Genomic DNA, 23,911 nt, shown 5'->3' with positions numbered 1-23,911 from the left:
ACACACACACACACACACACACACACACACACACACACACACACACACACACACACACACACACACACACACACACACACACACACACACACACACTTTGTTAGATCATATTTCCTCATGTACAGTTACATATGTTATAGAATATGATGTCATAATATGTGTTCCTCATTGTTTCTCCCTCCTCTTTCTATGTTGTGTTGTTTTTTCTATCATTGTCTTTCTCTCAGCTGGCTCTCCATCACAGCCCTCCCTCTCTCTGCAGCAGACATGAGGAAGTCTTGGCATAAAGACAAAGACATCACACAGTACAGCCGTGACCTCCATGTCCGCATGCTGTGAGTGTTCATCACACAGAAAGCAGAAACAATACAATGTGTTCTCACCATCTTCTAGACCCCAGACCAGCTGAACTATTATCACTTATTATATGATGAGTTGAATCTGATGTCTGACTTTGTCTCTTTCATTCTCTGTGTGTTGGTGAGCAGTGTAAGGGACATGTCAACAGAATACCCAGCTGAGGACAGTGACCTGGTGACTGATGTTCAGAACATAGAGAGGAACATATATGAGTCAGCTAACAGCGAGGTATGAACCTAATATTCTCTCCATGACATTTATTTACATGTTCTAATGAATACATGAGCTACAATGTAGTGTGTAAGATTTAATTGTTCAACATTGAGTGACATAAAAAAACCAAACAATAAACAAAACTGTGTCCAGAGTAGGGATGCCAGGGAACCACATGAACCCTAGCGTCCTTATTCTGAGGTGAACATTCGACTAAAATAGCCGATCGACAAGCTTACAATGCATCACAATGCAACCCATTGTGAGCTTTTAGATCGGCTATTTTAGGCAAACAGATTTGGTGTTGAGAGAATAAAACATCAGGCCTAGTTCAGAGCCCTGGGGGACCCCGTTGGGGGACCCAACTATGTATAAAGGGTTAATTATCGTTGTTGTCGGGTAGAAACCTTGTATCTCCACGTTTCAATCCCCCCCCCATAACTTAATGCCCCATTTCATCATAGAAGAGTGTCACTCAAAAGTAGTGAAAATAGCAGATCTACAAGCTCACAACGCCTCATGATGTGACACGTTGTGGACTTGTAATTTAACTTTATTAATAATATAAACCCTACATACTTAAATTGAACAGGGTTCCTCAGGGGTCTATTCTTAGACCTCTACAGTCCCTCTATAGATCTAAACGCTATTGTGAGCTTGTAGATCTGCTATTTCCACAGCATGTTTTCCCCAGAATAGTGAAGCTATGGTTCATGAGGTTAACAGTGTTCTACTTACATTAAACTGTTCTCTTATACCCAGTGGTGGAAAAAGTACTCAAATGTTTTACTTAAGTAAAAGTATCAATACTGCAATATAGGAATACTCTGTTAGAAGTAAAAGTCCGGAATTCAAAATGTACTTGAGTAAAAGTATAAAAGTTTGGTATCAAAATGTATTTAAAGTACCAAAAGTAAATGTACTCATTATATAGAATGTTCCATTGCAATATTTGGCTTTGAGATGTAGTGGAGTAGAAGTAAAAGTACTGAAAATTGGAAATACTCCAGTAAAGTATTAAAAAAAAACTAAATAATGTACTTAAGTACAGTACTTGAGTAAATGTACTTAGTTACTTTACACCACTGCAGAAAACCCTTTTACAAGCTCCATACAGTTATATGGGACATATTGGCGTAAAGCATGTCTTTAGAACACAAAGAGCCTGGTATGTTTTAACATGATAAACAGATCGATAAATAGCATTTGTTTTATTATAGTGTCCTGACTCCTGCACCACAAGATACTCAGCCCACACGGGGCTTACAAGCAGTGGTGGAAAAAAGTACTCACATTTTTTACTTAAGTAAAAGTATCAATACTCCAATGTAGACGTCCAGTATTCAAAATGTACTTGAGTAAAAGTACAAAAGAGTCATCATTATGTCTAAAATGTATTAAAATCAAGCTCACAAATCAAGCTACAAGCTCACAATCGCGACGCATTGTGAGCTTGTAGATCTGCTATTTTCAAATGGCCAAATGTATATAGGGCTGAAGAGGTTAATGTATGTTTTGTAATAATAATCAAAATCTACAAAGTAACTAGTAACTAAAGTTTTAAAATAAAATGTGTGGAGTAAAAGTACAATATTACTATTAATATCAGTACTCTGAGATGTAGGGGAGTAGAAGTAAAAGTAATGGAAATTGGAAATACTCCAGTAAGTAAAAGTACTTACTCTAATTTTCCAAATCTAACCCTCAATAATGAAATCAAGTAATTTTAAGGCAGAAACTGGTGGTAGGTGTAGATTAATAGTGTGGGTGTGATCATTTTGGTGGGGGGTCTTTTTAACAGAGCAGATATAATGTCCTGTATTCTGATGCATTTTAACAGGGAGTTTGATACTTTAACAGGCTTTACTAACATGGGAACATTATGGGTAAATGTTTTAATTTCATCCATCAACAAGCTAAACAGAGACACTGATTTGATGACTGAATTCATTAAAGAGCCATCCTTAATAATAACCACTCATTAATATATCTTTATGATTGCATGCAATTAACTAGAATGTATCACTTAGGTATCAAATGGAGTATAATATTTATACTGTATGTGGGAATGACTGCAGTGTATTCACAGTCATAATAAATATAGTGACAGTAGGAGTCAGTGTAACAGCCTGTGTAGAGATGGTGACTCTTATACTCTCCTATTGGTCATATGGTGAACCTTGACTGATGTTTGCACCATATGTTTCCTATTCAATATTCACATTGATTTCCATAAAAGTCTGATAGCTATAAAGTCAAGACAGACTGCACAACTTATTCTAAATGGTCAAATCCCTTTAATCACTCACCTCAGCAATAGAACTCTCACTCTCTCTCTTGTTAGCTCGCAGAAGAGATCTACAAGCTAACAACGTGTCACGTTTTTTTGTTTGAAGATCTGTTCTTTTTGCTCACGCATGCATCCAAAGGTCCCTCCCCCTTTTAACTGCCTGCTCTTGGCAGCCCAGCATGACACACAGAGGAGTTTTAAATAATTAGTCGTTTGTCATATTCAGTTAATAAAAACTAACGTTAAAAACTTGACCAGACAAAGAAAATTCCAGGGTACACCCGGCAGCTAACATTTTGATGTGTAGAGCATAGAACATTAGTTCTACTTCATTCCTACTGACCGCCAGAGGCAGTGTTTTCAACACCTGGATATCCATCACGCGCTCGCGTATGGGTCGAATATTAATACCAACAAAGTCACTCGTGACCTGTGTGCACGCACGCCACCTATATAGGTGCGGGGCACACAGCGTTCATCCTCTTTCATCTTTTCGCCTCCAGAGCGTAAGGTCGATAACTTGCAGCTACGCGTGAAGTTTCGTAACCAACAGGTTGGAGCTACGGTTTACCGTCCTCCAGAGACTGCGTAGCCTGCTACCATGGAATTACGTTACCCCGTTCATAGGGGCTCTCGGAAAGGAACAAGGAACTTAAGGAAGGAAGGAAAAAAAAAAAAAAAGAAACGGGACGGTGAATGGAGAAATTAGCGGCTGCTTGCTAGCATTGGAGCTAACGACAATAACACCGTGAGCTTTCCCCGCACCACCGTTGTGTTGAACTATGGAGCATAGCTGTACATTGGCGACGGTGAGTGCATGTATTGTGCTGTTTACAGACAAATAAAGTAAGAGAGGGGAAAGTATTCAGCGTTGAGAATGTATCCCATTCTGCCGCTTTGAGCAAATCCGACGTGCTGCACTGGCCGTCTCTCTCACTTGTAAACAAACACTAGCCGTGTTGCGCACGGCTGAAGTGATTGAGATCCAACGTCCCATAGCTGAGAGGGATGGGACCTTCTGATTGGTGTAGAGTCGGTTGAGCCGACGTTTCAGACTGAACCTTCAAAATAAAATGACCGAAAATGTCACTGCAGTGCGCCTTTAATGTGTCTCATAGAAGGTGTTCTTTCGCCTCGAGGAGACGACCAAAGCGTTAATGAGCGCAGTGGCAGAGAACTGGGCTCCATTAAAGTACAAATACCTCGAAATTGTACTTAAGTACAGTACTGAGTACATGTACTTAGTTACTTTACACCACTGTATGAGCGCTTCTGTGAAGGTTTTTGCTGGAAGTGGTTCTCACTCTGACGCAGACATTCTATCTACCAGACATATGGCGCTTGTTAGCTTGATTGCTATCCAATGGCTCAGTCAGTACACTGTCTACCTGCAAGTCTGTAGGTCCCTGGTTCAAACCCCAATTTAACCAGTCCAAATATAATTTAGCTGCAGCTAATAAAGGACATCCATAGTGTGCTTCACTCTGTCGTTATTGGACGATATACTGTGTACCTGTTACTACATGTACTTGGTGCCGCGCTATGAGCTTGTAGATCTGCTATTTTTGAATAGCCCAAAGTGTAAAATAATGCTTTTTAGCGAAAAAAAAAAAAAAAAAGACACAGTTCCAGGTCTTAATGGGATAAAAGAGGTCTCGCTGATCAATGACAGCGGACTTAAGCAGCATATATGCCAATACTGCCACTGGGTGTGCTTAACCTCACAGTTTGAGTGTGTATCATAGCTTGAGTGTGACTCGCTGCTGCTATTCAGGTTATACTGCTTGGTGCTTGGTAGTAAAATGAAATTATAATACTGGTATGGTTCAAGTGGGTCTTGCTTTGCCATCACTTGGTTGTCATACTGTGGGTACTTGACACATGACTTGACACAGTGGCTTGAGTGGCTCTCGCTCCTTGCCACGACGAAGTTACATATTAGTAACATGGTACTCTGGGTACTGATAATCAATAAGCTTTGTTTATTGGCAATGGATCCCCATTAGCTGCGGTAAAAGGGAAACCAGCAGCTATTCTTCCCGGGGTCTAAGACAACGGAATACATTAACAAGTACATATGTACTTGACGCTGAACGATTCTCGCTCTTTTGCTATGGCTACGTTATCAATAGCACTAAGTGTATCTCACTCTACTGCTGTTACCCACTAATACTGTGTGTACCCGGTACTCACTACTGCTATTCAACATATGCAGTATACTGTGAATACTGATATCGTAGCTTGAGAGTATGTCGCTCTGCTGCTATCCAGATAATACTATGTGCTTGGTAGTGCAATATTCTTAAATAATTCTATATGACGATGTGGGTTTCGCTTTGCCACTTCTTGACTATCATACTGTGTCCTTGACACTGTAGCCTGAATGATTCTCGCTTTCGCTACGGCTACGTCATCAGTAGTATTGAGTGTCTCACTCTGTTGCTGTTACCCATGGATTATTGCAACAATTGCTGGTCCCCTCTGGTCCCAGAAGAGAAGGTCCATTACTTGCGCCAGTCATGTCCTGACTATGGTGCCTGACACAGGCTATGGCTGTGAATGGTTGGCTAATTGCAGCGGTATACTGCTGGCAGAAAGGTCGACTGGGTTGGCCTGGTTGAGGCGGATTTGCCTCCCACAGGGATGCTAGCATTGAGCCCTCGGGACGCTTTCTCAGCTAGAGGAATTGTCATGATAACGAGCTCTTGGCCACTGAATTGAAAGCAGTACATGGAAGTACAAATTCGCAGTACAAGGTCTACTAAATTGGAAAACTCATTAAGCACTGAGCTTGTTAAGATGAGATCCCCATGCACACAAATCATGATGAGGCTGGACAGGAAAAAAAAGGAAACAAGAAATAATGACTGACAGTCATGTTATACCAGCTGCACGCTGTATTTTGCATTTGTAAGCGCCACTGCGGTGTGCCCCCCAATGGAATATACCCCTAGCATTGGGAGTGTGTCTCGCTCCGCTGCTGCTGGTCGCTCCACTACTGCTTGTCACTGGACGAAAGAAGGGAAAAGGATCAGCAATATAGCGTTGAGAGTGCATCTCGCTCTGCCGCTTTTGAGGGACCACGCCACTGCGGCGTGCGCCCACTGGAATATACCGCTAGCATCGGGAGTGTGTCTCGCTCCGCTGCTGCTGGTCGCTCCACTACTGCTTGTCAATGGACGAAAGAAGGGAAAAGGATTAGCGTTGAGAGTGCATCTCCCTCTGCCGCTTTGAGAAACCATGGCGGGCGCACCGCCCTTATAGCGTAAGCATTAGGAGTGTGTCTCGCTCCGCTACTGCTTGTCGCTGGACGAAAGGAGTGGAAAGTATTAGCGTTGAGAGTGTGTCTCGCTCTGCCGCTTTTGGAGGTACCACGCCACTGCGGCGTGCGCCCACTGGAATATACCGCTGGCATTGGGAGTGTGTCTCGCTCCGCTGCTGCTGGTCGCTGGCCAGAGGAAAAGGAAAGGAACCACGTGCGGCCCACCGTAACGTAGCTTCAGCATAGTAAGTGTGTCCCACTCCGCTACTGCTTGTCGCTGGACGAAAGCGTTGAGAGTACATAGCCCAGCTGGCCATATAACGGCTTGGCCTAGATGGATGCGTCCAACAACTATCGTCATTGTACACCCTTGGTGCCGTACATCATGAGATTTGGCATGTGGGCCAGTTCCAGAACCTCTTACCAAGGACTTGTCAGCCATGGGGAGTACAGCCCAATATGGCTAGACCTAAGGCTGGTGGTTGATGCCAACATTGCTTACTTTACTTACATTACCTTACTGTAAGTCGATCCGGATTAAGAGCGCCTGCTAAACGCCTAAACGGTAAACTGTGAGCATTGCTTCTCTGGTGGTGTCACTAGATGAAGCTGTCGAGCTGGATGACCGTTGCTCATGGCCACGGTGTTAGTCTCTGATCTGCTAACTAGGGCCATGCCACAGCGGCTGGAATGTGACGTATTGGACATTCCCTTGACTACCTCGCCCTGGCCCTCCGGCATGCGAGTGTTGATGCGCAGACACAGCGCCTATCCAGCGCCTATCCAGCGCCTATCCAGCGCCTATCCAGCGCCTATCCAGCGCCTATACAGCGCCTGTCACTCTAGGCGTTTGCTTGCATGATTAGAGAATTGGCACTGTTTACTTTGGTAATGAGCCAGAGCCTCTGGGTGTCCCGGGTTCGACGCCAGGCCAGAAGTGGGTCGATGTGTGTCCCTGTCTGAGCCCCTAATTGCCCCATGAGCGCCGGAGAATGGCTGCTCACTGCTCCTAGTAGTTCTAGGATGGGTAAATAAATACAGCGGACAAATTTCACGCATGTACAAAGGTGCATATATATTTTGTGGCTTGGGCCTCGAACCCCAAGACTGCAACAGAATGGTGAGGGTCTCCAGCCAGTGTCGCTAATGCACTGGACCTGCGTGCAGTGCACCTGGCCCTCAGGATGTTTATGCCGTGTTCAGTAACACAATATGTCAACAGTCTGCCTTCTGGGGCGCTTGACCCATTCAGTCTCTGCAGGAGGCTTGGAAGCTCCTTTCGTGGACCTTGCCTCATCTTGCAAATTTCATAGCAATGCGCTTGTTGGGTGTACAGTCCAGGCTGCGGACTTGTTTCCCACTGGAAGCCTCTTGGATCCGATAGCAGTTCGGATCACGTGCATAGGTATGGCAGAGCGGTAGTACCGTTAGCCTTGAGGGCATAACGCGTTGTTGACTGTAGGTCTCCCTTCCGGGACAGACCAGTCCGTTAGGGCTAGATGCTTTGGCCTACTGCAGCTTCTCAATGAAGTGCCTTGGCCTCTCCACAGGGACAAGATCTCCTGTCACAGTTAGGGGGGGAGGTGCATGTGGCATCCTCACTCCTAACCTTCGGCTGCGTCATTGACCACTGAAATTCAAAACTTATTGTCCGAAAATTACTGGATTGTTGTGCATCGTACACCAGGGCGTTGCACGCCAGCGAGTGTAGACTGTGCTCTAGTCGGGACAAGGGCCACTGCATAGGTTGGAGCGTTGCTCTGTGCTTATGCTGCCCTAGATATCTGCGGATGATGTTAGATAGAGGGTTCAGCCTCTCTACCATTGAGATGCTCTCCGCGTGTGGCCCCCACAGGTTGCATGGGTGCCTTCATGATGCTTGCCTGTAGTATTGGAAGCTTTGTCCCCAGCCGGTACATCGGGCTGCTCTCAGATGACTATCTGCTAGTACTCTTTGTCCTCACTGCTTCATCTGCAAAAGTGAGTAGATGGGCTTCATGCCCTGGCCATTGCCAGAGACTGTTAAAGTGGGACTCCGATGGGTCTGGGTTTACCATATGGCCGACCCCTCCTTACGTCCTCAGAGGCTTTCTGCATTTCACGTCAGCTAGCCTATTGATTTGTTAGTTTGCTCCTCAACCAGAGGTGGAGCAACTGCATTCTAGTACCTGCCTATTGTGTCCCGTCCGGGCTCTGTGGCAGGACATAGCTGTGATGGCTGGAGTTTGGTTGTATTTGTCTGTGAGGAAGGGCACAGCTGTGCCTTGGCTTAATGGAGACTTTCATTGCTGCGTTCAGGCAAATGTACGTCTTCAGGGGGCCTCTAGGTTCCCCCAAGGCCTTTCTTGACCGCGGGTGTTGCCAGAGCCTCTCCCTCAGTGATACAGGCTTGGAGCAGGCCAGGAGATGCAGCCGAATGGGCTTCATCTTTCATGGGCTTTTGCCCGCTCCTATATATAGTCAACCTGGCCGTCTCGCATCCTGTGGCGACGGCTGTGGTGTTGTCTGTTTATTCTATCTGCAAACCGACATCGGTAAGCGCAGATTCCTCGTGACTATGTTGGTATTAGTCATCCAGGTGTTGAAAACACTGCCTCTGGCGGTCAGTAGGAATGAAGTAGAACGAGAGTTATGCATATAACTAAGGTTCTACGAATTCCGGATGACCGCCAGAGTTGACTGTCACTCGGAATCTCATTCTCGACGAAAAGATTTCAGGAGGATGAACGCTGTGTGCCCCGCACCTATATAGGTGGCGTGCGTGCACACAGGTCACGAGTGACTTTGTTGGTATTAATATTCGACCCATACGCGAGCGCGTGATGGATATCCAGGTGTTGAAAACACTGCCTCTGGCGGTCATCCGGAATTCGTAGAACCTTAGTTATATGCATAACTCTCGTTAATCTTAAAGAGGAAACACCAGGGAGCTTTCCTTTCAAAAGTAATGACGCATATCTCTCAGATACCCCCTAAGGATGTCCAAATACATTTTTAGAAAAAGATAAAATAAAGACATAGGCACATTTAAAGTTATAAACAGTTCTGAGTTTCTCTAGTGGCTTTACTTCGGGAAACTGGCGATTGCACAACTTCCGAGACGTCACTCATATGAGTGGAACATTTTCTGCAGCTGGAATGACTATATGCCTACATAGTAGCAATCATATAGCAGCAATCATATACAAAATGTTTATGATTGTAGCTGTAGTCTAGCCCACTAGTATGCATAAATAATATAAATCAATATGGGGGGGAGAAAAAGTTTTTACTGTATGTGGACACTGGGCATCATAAGAGACATGCCATTAGCGTTTGTGAAGGATCTTATAACTTTTTAGATTTAATTCCAGTGGAAAATAATAATAAATATAAATAATAAATAAAAAATCATAATTCTATTGTGATTCTATTTGTGTCCACATAATAATTCCTATAATAAAGGAAAAAAATACAGTAACTGTTTTAATTACACAACAGTGTGTTTGCTATGCACTCTCAATCCTTTTTTTCCAGTATTCTCAAATGTTTTTGCAGTATTCACAGGGGAACAGAGCTAGAATTTGTATGTACTGTCTTGGGGGCGTGTCTTGACTTGCAACCAGGTTGTTCAAGCGGGCCACGGTGGATCAGCAAGATGAGCGGTCATGATAAATTGATAATCGGCTGGTTGGGTATAACCTGTGGGTACAACCAGAGAGGTGACTAGGTGTATGGTTATGGACATTTATTTTTTCTTATTTTCTTTTTTTCCCTCTTGATTTTTGGGTTCTGTCTGGCTGTAACAAACAATGACGCTATATTAGATTAATAGTGGACAGGTAGACTAGTTATTTATTTTAAATGGAATTGAGAGTTAGTGATAGAAAAACTTTTATGCTCTGTGCAGTCTGCCCACGGGACCGGGGGCGTCGCGACCCGCAGTGGTGTAAAGTAACTAAGTACATTTACTCAAGTACTGTACTTAATTACAAGTTTGAGGTATTTTTACTTTACTGAAGTATTTTCAATTTCCAGTACTTTTACTTCTACTCCACTAGTTACTTTGTAGATTTTGATTATATTACAAAATATACATTAACCACTTCAGCCCTATATACATTTCAACCATTTGAAAATAGCAGATCTACAAGCTCACAATGCGCTTGTAGATCTGCTATTTACAAAAGATTGTTATACATTTTATAGGCTACATATGAAAATGTGTGAAATGGGACATTCTGCATAATGAGTACTTTCTACTTTTGGTACTTTAAGTACATTTAACATTTATCATTCAGTGACATAAAAAAATAAACAACAAAATAAATGTTTTAAAATGTAAACAAATGTGTCTAAAATAGAGTTGCCAGGTAACCACATGGACCCTACCATCCTTATTCTAAGTTGAGAATAGCCGATCTACAAGCTTACAATGAATCACAATGCAACCTGCTGTGAGCTTTTATATCAGCTATTTTAGGCAAACAGATTTGGTGTTCAGAGAATAAAGCATCGGACCGAGTACAGAGCCCTGGGGGACCCCGGTCAACTATGTATAAAGGGTTAAAGTGGTTATCGTTGTTGTCGGGCAGAAACCTCATATCTCCATGTTTAAAAGTATTTTATTTATGTGTTCATACATTAATGCCCTATTTCATCATACAAGAGAGACTCAAAAGTATAGGGAAAATAGCAGACATACAAGCTCACATGATGTGAAACGTTGTGAGCTTGTATATCAGATTCATTAACCATTTAAACCCTATATACTTAAATTGAATGGGGTTTGGTCCCTCAGGGGTCTATTCTTGGTCCCTTACTTTTTCCCCTCTACACTAAATCTTCACTGAAACTTGCAGATCTTCAAGCTCTGTGTGAGCTTGTAGATCTGCTATTTTCACAGAATAGGGAAGCTACTTACATTAAACTGTTCATTATACCCAGTTGATGGAAGAAGTACTCACATTTTTTACTTGAGTAAAAGAACAAAAGTATTGGCATAACAATATACTTAAGGAACAGTCTGTTAACATCTGGATGTAATTTGACTCTCATTGTCTGTTGATGTGTGAAATACAGGAGGAATACTGTGACCTGGTGAGAGAGAAGAGGTCTGAGCTGATGGAGACGAAGCTGAAGCTGATGAGTATGGGTACTGGGTACGGAATTTTAATACTTCTACTCCAGTACAGTGTGATTATTTGACAGCTTTAGTTACTAGTTACTTTGCAGACTTACATGATTTATTTGTGACCCACCCTATTTGACGGACAGTCTTCTCTAAATTAAAATGACTTTTAAAAATGAATCACACTTTATGTTTTAAATAGCTCCCAACATGTCATAATGTGACACGTGAGCTTGTAGATATGCTATTTTTGACCTAAAACGTTTATGGTAAATTCCACCTTGTTAGACATCCTTTATAGGCGGAGGATTTCATGTAATTGGTTTACTTTGTTTTCATTATTATTATTATCATTATTATTAATTTTATTTTGTCCTTGGTTGGGTTGTGGGGGGCTACAGTACCACACACACACACGCGCGCACACACACACACACACACACACACACACACACACACACACACACACACACACACACACACACACACACACACACACACACACACACACACACACACATATACTGTACACAAGTGTGTACTGTACGTACATACTTATGTATGTACATTTCATATTCAGAATCATTGAAGAAACATTTGTTTGATTTCAGAGGACATGACAGTGGATCATCATCCTCTGACTCTGGGTCTGGGTCAAGCATAGGATCATACTCTGGCTATGGGACCGGGTAAGTAACTACTGTAGTAACTATATATTTTTAGTGGAGTAAAAATTACAAAGTTTGCCCCTGAGATGTAGTGGAGTAGAAGTACTAGAAACATTTACTCCTCGGAATACAGGTCTCCGCCAGGGCAGGTAGCTTATTGTGGGCCAGCAAGTTTCACACTGTGTTCATGATTTTAGGTATTTCGTTCAAAACAGACCAATCATGCTAACTTTGCAAGCCAATCTTATCCAATCAGGATAGAATATAAAAAAAACTGACACATCTGACTTGATCACATGACTATAGAGATAATGTGTATCAATTGGCGTGACAAAATCTGTATAAGAGTACGATCAACAAAGGGTTTTCAACAAATCGGCCTCCTGGTGGCACTATAACAGGGCAATGTGAAAGATTTGGGGCAGAGGTTCTTCCTTGGCCTCCAGGTAGTGTGCGTATTACTGTATTACTGTATTACTGTATTACTGTATTACTGTATTACTGTACAGTAGTACACTTAGTATTACAGTAGTATTACTGTAAACAGTACTGTAGTATTACTGTACACAGTACAGTATTACTGTACACAGTACTGTAGTATTACTGTACACAGTACTGTAGTATTACTGTACACAGTACAGTATTACTGTACACAGTAATGTAGTATTACTGTACAGTATTACTGTACACAGTACTGTAGTATTACTGTACACAGTACAGTATTACTGTACACAGTACTGTAGTATTACTGTACACAGTAATGTAGTATTACTGTACAGTATTACTGTACACAGTACTGTAGTATTACTGTACACAGTATAGTCATACTGTACACAGTACTGTAGTATTACTGTACACAGTACAGTATTACTGTACACAGTACTGTAGATTACTGTACACAGTACTGTAGTATTACTGTACACAGTACTGTAGTATTACACAGTACAGTACAGTAATACTGTACGGGATGGGAGGGGTACAGCAAGTGCCGGAAAGTAACTAAGTACATTTACTCAAGCACTAAGTACAATTGTGAGGTGCTTTTACTTTACTTGATTATTTCCATTTTTCAATACTTTTATACTTCTACTCCACTACATCTCAGAGACAACAAGCACTTTTTACTTATTAAGGAACACATTATGTCATAACATAATAATATGTTCCTCACTGTTTCTCCCTCCTCTTTCTATGTCTTTGTTTTTTTCTATCATAGTCTTTCTCTCAGCTATGACTCCATCACAGCCCTCCCTCTCTCTGCAGCAGACATGATGAAGTCTTGGCATAAAGACTTCACACAGAAGGGCCGTGACCTCCATGTCCGCAGCCTGTGAGTGTTCATCACACAGAAAGCAGAACCAATACAATGTGTTCTCATCATCTTCTAGACCCCAGACCAGCTGAACTATTATCACTTATTATATGATGAGTTGAATCTGATGTCTGTCTTTGTCTCTTTCATTCTCTGTGTGTTGGTGAGCAGTGTAAGGGTCATGTCAACAGAAGACCCAGATGAGGACTTTAATGGCCAGGTGACTGATGCTCAGAACATAGAGAGGAACATATATGAGTCAGCTAACAGCAGGGTAAGAACCTAATATTCTCTCCATGACATTTATTTACATGTTCTAATGAATACATGAACTACAATGTAGTGTGTAAGATTTAATTGTTTATCATTCAGTGACAAAAAAAAACTGTGTCTTAAGTAGGGATGGATGCCAGGTAACCACATGAACCCTAGCGTCCTTATTCTGAGGTGAACATTTGACGAAAATAGTCGATCTACAAGCTTACAATGAATCACAATGCAACCCGCTGTGAGCTTTTAGATCAGCTATTTTAGGCAAACAGATTTGGTGTTGAGAGAATAAAGCATCGGGCCTAGTTCAGAGCCCTGGGGGACCCAACTATGTATAAAGGGTTAATTATCGTTGTTGTCGGGCAGAAACCTTGTATTTCCACGTTTCAATTCCCCCCCATAACTTAATGCCCCATTTCATCATACAAGAGTGTCACTCAAAAGTAGTGAAAATGGCAGATCTACAAGCTCACAACGCCTCATGATGTGACACGTTGTGGACTTGTAGTTTAACTTTATTAATGATATAAACCCTATATACTTAAATTGAGCAGGGTTATTCAGGGGTCTATTTGTGGCACCTCTACAGTCCCTCTACAGATCTACACACTATTGTGAGCTTGTAGATCTGCTATTTCCACAGCATGTTTTCCCCAGAATAGTGAAGCTAGGGTTCATGAGGTTAACAGTGTTCTACTTACATTAAACTGTTCTCTTATACCCAGTGGTGGAAAAAGTACTCTAATGTTTTACTTAAAGGGATACTTCACTTTAGGGCCGGGGAAACATTTAAAAAATATATTAAAAATAAATGAAAAAAGTAATGGAAAATTCATGGCCCCCTCACGCATTAGAGTGTCCTACTAATGTGTGAGGGGGCCTTTATTTTGCCATAACTTCTTTCATTTTTTTTTTATATATATTTTTAATGTTTATTTTATGTGAAAGTGAAGTATCCCTTTAAGTATAATCAATACTGCAATATAGAAATACTCTGTTACAAGTAAAAGTCCGGAATTCAAAATGTACTTGAGTAAAGGTATAAAAGTATTGTCATCAAAATGTACTTAAAGTACCAAAAGTAAAAGTACTCATTATACAGAATTTGTTTCAAGTTTTCAAATTAGTATTTTTTGAAAATAGCAGATCTACAAGCTCACAATGCGTCTTATTGTGACTCATTGTGAGCTTGTAGATCGGCTATTTTAAAATGGCCGAAATGTATATAAAGCTGAAGTGGTTTTATAATAATCAAAATCTACAAAGTAAAAGTAAAAGTACAATATTTTCCTCTGAGATGTAGGGGAGTAGTAGTAAAAGTACAGATAATTGGAAATACTCCAGTAAAGTACAGTACAGTACTTGAGTAAATGTACTTTAGAAAAGAACTTGAGGAAATGTTACTTTACATCACTGCAGAAAACCCCAAAAATCATTTTCTAATCTCCATACAGTTGGCATAAGCATGTCCTGAGAACATAAAGAGCCTGACATGTTTTAGCATGATAAACAGATCGATAAATAGCATTTGTTTTATTATAGTGTCCTGCACCACAAGATGCCCAGTCCACACGGGGCTTACAAGCAGTGGTGGAAAAAGTACATACATTTTTTACTTAAGTAAAAGTATCAATACTGCAATGTAGACACACACAAGTCCAGTATTCAAAATGTACTTGAGTAAAAGTACAAAAGTATAGGCATCAAAATACCACCGCACGCCAAATGTATTTTTGTATTCATTGTTGTACTTAATGTTGCACCCAGTGCAACACACCAGTTGTAATCCCACAACCAGGTACAGCTGGTATGTTGCACTGGGTGGGTGTGCTATCATTTTACAAATCTAACCCTCAATAATGGAATCAAGTCATTTTAAGGCAGAAACTGGTGGTAGGTGGAGATTAATAGTGTGGGTGTGATCATTTTGGTGGGGGGTCTTTTTAACAGAGCAGATACAGTAATCTGGTGCATTTTAACAGGGAGTTTCATACTTTAACAGGCTTTACTAACATGGGAACATTATGGGTAAATGTTTTAATTTCATCCATCAACAAGCTAAACAGAGACATTGATTTGATAACTGAAGCAATTAAAGAGCCATCTTAATAATAACCACTTATTAATATATCTTTATGATTGCATGCAATTAACTAGAATGTATCAATTAAGTATCAAATGGAGTATAATGTGTATTCTGTATGTGGGAATGACTGGAGTGTATTCACAGTCATAATAAATATAGTGACAGTAGGAGTCAGTGTAACAGCCTGTGTAGAGATGGTGACTCTTACTCTCCTATTGGTCATAAGGTGAACCTTGACTGATGTTTTGCACCATATGTTTCCTATTCAATATTCACATTGATTTCCATAAAAGTCTGATAGCTATAAAGTCAAGACAGACTGCACACATTATTCTAAATGGTCAAATCTCTTTAATCACTCACCTCAGCAATAGAACTCTCACTCTCTCTCTTGTTAGCTTGTAGAACAGATCTACAAGCTAAAAACGCGTCACATTGTTTGCTTGAAGATCTGTTCTTTTTGCACACGCATGCATCCAAAGGTCCCTCCCCCTTTTAACTGCCTGCTCTTGGCAGCGCAGCATGACACACAGAGGAGTTCATTAGACGTCTGTCAAATTCAGTTAATAAAAACTAACGTTAAAAGCTTGACTGGACAGAGAAAATTCCAACGTACACCCGGCAGCTAACATGTTGGATATGTAGAGCATAGAACATTAGTTAATCTTAAAATCTATGTTGTTGATCCTCTTGTCGTCGACATCTGGGAATATCACTGTAATGATCAATGGAATGACATGAGCGTAAATGTGTGCAGCGTCCTTCATACAAGAGACACACGCACACACACACCTAACATTCCTGCTTTTCCCCACACAACGGATGGGGCTACTTCAGATACAATAATTTAATTCACTATGGCTCAAATCCCGACAGAAGTGGATCTCTCAGTGGTGTATGAGTTAACACAGTTTTCCACTATGGGCGATTTGATGGATTTGTGTCTCACGCTCATTGTGTGAGAGTTGGCAGCTCTGGTTAAGGAACAGTGTGTTAACACTTGATGTAGCTTCACTCTGTCATTGTCTGTTGATGTGTAAAATACAGGAGGAATACTTTAAACTGATGAATGAGAAGAGGTCTGAGCTGAGGGAGAAGAGTCAGATGAAGATGGGTAAGGTTCTATCCCCTGCCCCCCTCTCTCTCTCTCTCTCTCTCTCTCTCTCTCTCTCTCTCTCTCTCTCTCTCTCTCTCTCTCTCTCTCTCTCTCTCTCTCTCTCTCTCTCTCTCTCTCTCTCTCCCCCCCCCCCCCCCCCCACTTTAACCCTATTTATTGACCAGGGGTCTGTACTTGGTCCTCTCCTTTTTCCTTCTACACCAAATATCTTAGGCCGATCTACAAGCTCACAAGCCGACGCGTGGTGAGCTTATACATCTGCTATTTTTGCAGAATGTTCACCCATCTTCACATAATGTTCATCTATTATGAACTGCCCAGAATAGTGAGTCTTGGGTTGCTGTGGTTAAACTAACATGTTCACACTGTGTCCATTTAACTCTTACTTCATACTGGAGGGGGAGGGGCAAAATGTTTGCTGTGTGAATATGGTTAATTTAATTTAGTTTATGTTAAGTTGATATTTATGTACAGTCATAAAACAATGTATCAGACCTCATGTCTTCTATACTCATCATGTGTAATGAATGTTTGTTTGTTGTTCTTCTGTAGAGATGAAACAGTCTGGTCAGATGGAGATGAAGTCCATGGCTCAGACATCAACACCTCCCCTTCCTCCTGAGGACAAGGTTATTATAGTTTTAACAATCTGGGAATCCCTTCGGTAAAAAAAGGAGGGGAAAATAATCTGGGGGCACCGCCTCCTTTTTAGTGTAGAAACAGGAACTCGGCTTGGCTCCTTTCTTACTCCACTTCCTCCCGGGTGCTTCTGTGTTTATTTCTTCTAACAACAATATTACATGTTTAAGGCAGTGGTGCTGCTGTTAGCAGAATCTGTCTTGAGAGATTATAGTTTTGCTATAGTTTACATACATGTATGTTTATTTGTTTTAAAGCCTTTAAAGTTTCATTGTAGTGTTGTATTAGTTCAAGTGTTTTAGTTTTGTATATAATATAATATGGAATATTTGTCAGAGGCAAGATTGAAAGTGATCAGAAAAATCCATCTTTCTCTCTTTTCTCGCTCTCTTTCTCTCCATCCATCCATCCATCCATCCATCACAGGTGAAGAAGCAGGAAGAGGAAGATGAGGAGGGGGGAGCAGAGGGAGGAAGTAAGCAGGTCAAAGGTCAACCTGATGTGAAGATGGAGGATAAACCAGAGGTGAGATCATTATTAACCCAGAGGTTCTCAACTCAAATGAATGTAATGAACTATCTGGTAGGATGTAAAACCAGCAGAGCCCATAAAGCAGAGTCTCTATAGTCAGACTAAGGGTAGAGAAGCTCTAGTGTCAGTAAAGGCCTGGCTCTTTGTGTCATTCAACTCTCAGTCCAGATATATGTAACCGGTGTAACTATTTCTCTACATTGTGTTTAATGGGTGGACCCAGGAATCTCTTTGGAGACAAACTCTGTTTATTCTGACTCAGAATGACATAAAAACACGTCTCCGGGTTAGTTTGGCTTTAGTGCATGGACTCCTCTCTAAACGCAGTTAAACAAACACATTATAAGTCATTTGCAACTCCAATTGTTATTTTGTTATGCAGGGAAGCTAACAAAAGACACCCACCTCATTCCACTATGGAAATAACAAAGGGAAGATGTGGGGGTGTTGCAGGACTTTTATAATATGGGAGACAGACAAGGAGCTGTGAAATACTCATGTACTGTAGACACACACCAACCATGTAGAACAAACACATGTAGAAGCACCTATTTGTAATTTTGTGTAATTATATACTAACTGAACGTTATTTATAATTGACACTATTACATATAGTTGCTCCTTTGCTTGACCAGGCTGACAGAGTCCATGTTCAGTGGAAGGAGAGGAGAGACGGGACAGCAGATCCTTCTGTAGTTTAACGGTGACAAAGCAGCAGTGATCAGGGGCATTGTGGCTGAGCAGGTCCACTCTATGTGCTTCTGTTCTCTACATCCATAGCAGACAGACCAGGGGTGTTGGTCTTGTTTCTGTCTCCTTGGTACCTCTCCTGACTGGCAGGAGGAGAATGAAAACAACCACTGTACTTATAGCTCATTGGCATGAGCAGTTGAAGCCTGTTTGTTGAGCTATAGCTTGGGTGTGCTCCGTTCTGCATGTTGTATGATTGATTGTCTGTGGGTCGGACAGGACAGGTGAACATGCTACCCAATATGGTCGGGACAGAGTTGTTGCTTAAAGGCTTGTCGGGCCAACTCATCTTGGACAATACATGAGAATGTACAATTACATTACATTACAGTCATTTAGAAGACACTTTTATCCAAAGCGACTTACAATAAGTGCATTCAACACAGGTAGGCAAGGAAACTACTAATCAACAGAAGTCTTAAGTGCATTCTCTTCTAAAACAAGCAACTAAAAGAGTATACCTAGTGCTAAGGTAAAAGTGCAATATGTCAGCTACCTACTTTCTTTAAATAGATGAGACAAATAGGAAAATCAAATGAGCAAGAGCTAAAACAAATAAGTGTATCAAATAAACAAGATCCAATAAAACAGTAAAACAATAGAACAAGAGCTCGTACAACTAGTTAACAACAAGTAGGCAAGGCGAAGAGGAAGGGTAGTGTTTCCTGAAGAGGTGGGTTTTCAGCCTGCGGCAAAAGATGGGCAGTGACAATAGCTTGTGTTAAGCTTCCTTTTCTCTCCTCATCCTGTCAGACAGCTGTTCCCTGTTTTCACCCTGAAGTAGCCTATAGGCCGGTCAGAACTCTGAGCTAACACTGTATGAGGCACAATCCTCATATTTGAATTTACTTAATCTCTCAAGACAGATTAACTCTTTCACTGCCACACTTATTTCAGACTGTGTCGCCAGGAAAAAAAGGTGCATTTTTCCTCCGTTTGTTTTTTAACATTGAAGTGAATGGAGCAGCACATTTTTGGATAGCGTTATCTCCTAGTTCCTTTGAGATAAACAAAAAAAAAACAAAAGACAAAAAAAGACAAAAAAAATCGTGGCCATGATAGCCATAGAGCCATGGGAATTCCCGTTTTTGGCAGTTAAAGAGTTAAGAGCTCTGCAGCTGAATCTGTTGGCAACTACAACGTGTAGAGTTGTTGTTATTAGGAATGAAAACAAAGACGCACCACCGGAAGAGGAGGGCTGAGTCAGAGTGAACGGGCCGACATCCGGTCTCTACACAGGGAATTGGGCGATGCCCCCAGAGGAAAATTCAAAGGAATATTTTGCCGATGGGTTCCCAGATTGGAACATACTTGACCAATAAATGTTCTGAACAAGGTGAAAACTACTGTGAGTGGTTATTAATGCTCATCTGTGTGGCTTTGTGTAGGCTGAGCGCCATCTATTGTCCCTTAACTCCACCACAATAAAAACATGAAAAGAACAGCTTAAAATCCAAGGTTGTAAAAAGAAGACACAATCTAAACAAGCAATATATAAATATATCTGTAGGATAACATATATCTCCATCAAGCATGTGTGGTGTGGTGTGGTTTATGGCACAGTTACTGGCAAGGCATGTTATTACATCGGCAAAGAGTCAGGAATTACACAACAGTCAGTTGGCAAGGAGTGACATTTACATTTTTAAGAACTGTTATTGTAGAAACGTCTTGGGTTCATTTTTGTTTAATTAATGTCCTTGATTTGATTTTCCCTTTCTCTATTCTATTCTATTTAGGGAACTATTCCTTTGCATGGTGAGATGGAAGACCATCCTGTTACAGAGTCACAGTCCTCTCTACATCGCTCTCTGGAGCTCCAAGATGAAAATGATCTAAGTTCATGCTTTAGTGGTTTGAGGATAGAAGAATCCATCTCTCTGCCTCGTTCTCACAGCTTACCCTCACTGAGTCAAATTCCAGGTTTAGAGAACAAGACAAGTTTCAGAGCAAAGAGATCCCACAGCGTAAATGATGTTACACTACTGGACAAAACCCAGAAAATTACGCCTGATATCATAGTTCTGGAAAACGAGGAAAGCTACAGGATCCACTGCACCCAAGCAGGACTGTTCCAATGCAACGTGACCGACCTGGTGTTTAAGATGAAGACAGAGGGAGATGTGACTTACAGGACAGTCCACTGGGACCGAAGGCTTCTAGCCCAGCTTGGCATGAAGAGGCCTGCAGGACCACTGTTTGACATCAAAGGTTCTCAGGGGTCTGTGTGTCAGTTGCGCTTTCCACATTGTGAGATCCTCTCCATGGGTGGAGGCAAATCTTTGTCTGTTGTCCATGTGATGGATGATGGGCACATTGAGCTGATCAAACCCCATATGATCACAGAAACTCATGTTATCATAGATGTAACTGGATTATCTTTATTTGGTGTCATCACAGAGATTGTCTACTGGTCTCTTGTCCAGCCCAGTCCTGTCAAGACTGTCCAGCCCAGTCCTGTCCAGACTGTCCAGCACAGTCCTGTCCAGACTGTCCAATACAGTCCTGTCCCACCCAGTCCTGTCCAGACTGTCCAGCACAGTCCTGTCCAGACTGTCCAATACAGTCCTGTCCCACCCAGTCCTGTCCAGACTGTCCCACCCAGTCCTGTCCAGCCCAGTCCTGTCCAGACTGTCCAGCACAGTCCTGTCCCACCCAGTCCTGTCCAGACTGTCCCACCCAGTCCTGTCCAGCCCAGTCCTGTCCAGACTGTCCAGCACAGTCCTGTCCAGCCCAGTCCTGTCCAGACTGTCCAGCACAGTCCTGTCCCACCCAGTCCTGTCCAGACTGTCCCACCCAGTCCTGTCCAGCCCAGTCCTGTCCAGCCCAGTCCTGTCCAGACTGTCCCACCCAGTCCTGTCCAGCCCAGTCCTATCCGGACATTGGTGTCACTGTTTTATACACCACCAATTGAAGATGATCCAAGTTCAATCCTTAAAGTATTGTTGCTACCTGAGAATGTTGTGCTGAGTGAAGTGAAGAACGAAAGGAGGAAAATGAATGGAGAAGAGATTTACATTGAAATGCCTCCGTGTGAACTAATCCCAAAGCAAGAATACACGCTATCCACTTCCACTCAAAATGATTCCATCATAATTCTACCAGATAAGTCAAGATTTAAGGTTGATGAATCATCCTACGAAAATTACAATGCAATATTTGTAATTAATTTAGAGGAAAGGTTTGAGAATGTTATGCTGCTTTTAAGCAACAGTAAAACCTCCATCTGTGAATGGAAAGGTTATGTGAAACTCTCAGCTGCTGCTTTGAAAAAAGAACAAGTTCAGCACACACAGAGTCTTCCAGTAGAAGACAGACTGTTTTCTGTGCGGAGCAGCTTCATCGACAGCGTTTCAGATCCCGTCCTCAACAGACTCTTGGACAAACTTTTCCAGAAGAAGGTGATACTCAAAGAAGAGTATGATACGGCCTACGTAGAGCCAGTGAAACATAAAAAGGCTCGTTCTGTCATCGACACAGTGAGGAGCAAAGGAACTGCTGCAAGTTCAATCATGATATTGTTTCTCTGTGAAACCGACCCATTTCTCGCTGAACATCTTAGGTTGATGTAAAACTGTACCATTGTACTTAAGTTGGACACACTGAAGTTGGATCATTATATTTTATTTATCTTTTTATAACATGATCATCCAGAGCAACTTCAAAGTAAAAGAGCAATGGCAGGTGCAATGCCTTGCTCAAGGACACTTCAACAGGGTGCCTGGCTACGGCATGGACACACATTGACTGTTTCAGAGATTAAACACGTTTGATGTTTCGACTACGACCTCAGGACACAGATTTGACAAATGCCTTTAAAAAAAATTTACTCATGAAGTGGAATCATGTTGTAGCGGATTACCCTTTAAGTTCTCATTTTTGGGGTGCCAGCAGGCTTCTCAACCGACACATTTTTAGATTTAATAACTTAAAGAGTGTAGCAACCCACCACATGGATACATAGTTTACAACTTGAACCCATAATGTAAATTTACACACCAAACAGTTTTCAGTCACAAAGAGGAATAGACTCAAATTCAACACAGTTCGTTTCAATATCAATTTCTGACCAGTCCAACAGTTCACATTAAGAAAAAAACACCTTGTTTAAACCAAAAAGTACCTTTTTAGGAATGTATTAATGCCTCAGTTCATAGCAAAGAATCTCCACAGTTAATAGTTCGGTTCTCCACAAATCCCAAAGTAAATCCTGTTTAGGAAACAGGTCAACGCACAAAATTAATAAAATAACCCCACTCCAAAACCACTCCAACCTCCGTGTTCCGCCCGTTAAAAAGTCTCTCTTTAAAAGACTTGAAGCTCCACAGAGTACCATGAGCTGTTCTGAGAGAGGTCCATGTCCCCCTGGCTTCCTCACCGCTAGCATATATATCATGATAAGAAGACATCTGTACCACCTACTCCCTGTTACATTCTGACAGGACGTCTGGAGATACATACATAGACCTTTTGAGTATGCAGAGTGGACAAATAGCCCTTATTAAACACCTGTAGAATATCCAATCATATTAAACTGTTAAAATCTGATTTCCTTTCCTATTCATTGGCTATCTCGTCCTCTTTGCCTGGGCACTAAAACAATTGAAAGCGGAAAGACAGAAGTCAGAACATTTTGGATTCTCTACTGGAATATGCTTTCTTGGACATTCTACAAGACGCTATGAGAATTTGTCAAAAGAACCCTCAGAGATTTCATGGGGATGTGGTGAGGTTATTAACAGAGACTGTTTCTTACCAAAGTCTCCACATGACCTTTAAGATGATCATGGACTCTAGATTATTATGGAAGTTTGGACTTCTATTACAACTATTGTCAACCAGAATTCTAAGACAATAGTTTCTCCTGGATGCAATATATTTCATCCTGGACCCCTGGAATCCTCTATATAGATTATTATAGAGTATACTACAAAGTACTTTAGAATTTAGGAATTAAATTGTTGCTGATATTTCAAAAGTTCCTGTAATCAATTATTCTGTATTTTCAAGTAAAACCTATATTTGTTCTTTATAAAGACTCTACTTTCCTTCTTTTCTATTCAGCCCTTGATGTGTGTAAATGTGAACGGTGTGGTGAGTAAATCTATTTACTCAATGTACTGTACAGCTAAATTGTACATTTAACTTGCAGATGGGATTTAACTCAGAAAACTGTTAGGATTTAGAAGACATTTGTAGAATCTGTGTCATTTTTATTCAAAAGATAGCAGATCTATAAGCTCATAGGGTGCTGCGCTATGAGCTTGTAGATCTGCTATTTTTCTTAAAAAATCATGAAAATG

The 23,911-nt window shown here is 41.4% G+C and overlaps 1 protein-coding gene across 1 annotated transcript in view; it reads left to right on the top strand.

Moving 5' to 3' along the window:
- Positions 1-23,638, top strand: part of LOC308077343 (uncharacterized protein) — a 115,689-nt gene extending 92,051 nt beyond the window's left edge. Inside the window, exons 11-18 of the mRNA XM_080417991.1 lie at positions 11,187-11,266; positions 11,847-11,924; positions 13,120-13,233; positions 13,387-13,489; positions 16,619-16,685; positions 17,241-17,317; positions 17,754-17,852; positions 20,348-23,638. Of these exons, the coding sequence (XP_080274117.1) occupies positions 11,187-11,266; positions 11,847-11,924; positions 13,120-13,233; positions 13,387-13,489; positions 16,619-16,685; positions 17,241-17,317; positions 17,754-17,852; positions 20,348-22,180 (2,451 nt within the window). The 3' untranslated portion in view covers positions 22,181-23,638. The remainder of the gene's footprint in view (positions 1-11,186; positions 11,267-11,846; positions 11,925-13,119; positions 13,234-13,386; positions 13,490-16,618; positions 16,686-17,240; positions 17,318-17,753; positions 17,853-20,347) is intronic.
- The last annotated feature ends 273 nt before the right edge of the window (positions 23,639-23,911 follow it).

This window comes from Gymnoscopelus braueri (assembly GCF_963280865.1).
Source record: "Gymnoscopelus braueri genome assembly, chromosome: 21".
NCBI lineage: Eukaryota > Metazoa > Chordata > Actinopteri > Myctophiformes > Myctophidae > Gymnoscopelus > Gymnoscopelus braueri.
This window is presented reverse-complemented; position numbering and strand designations above follow the sequence as displayed.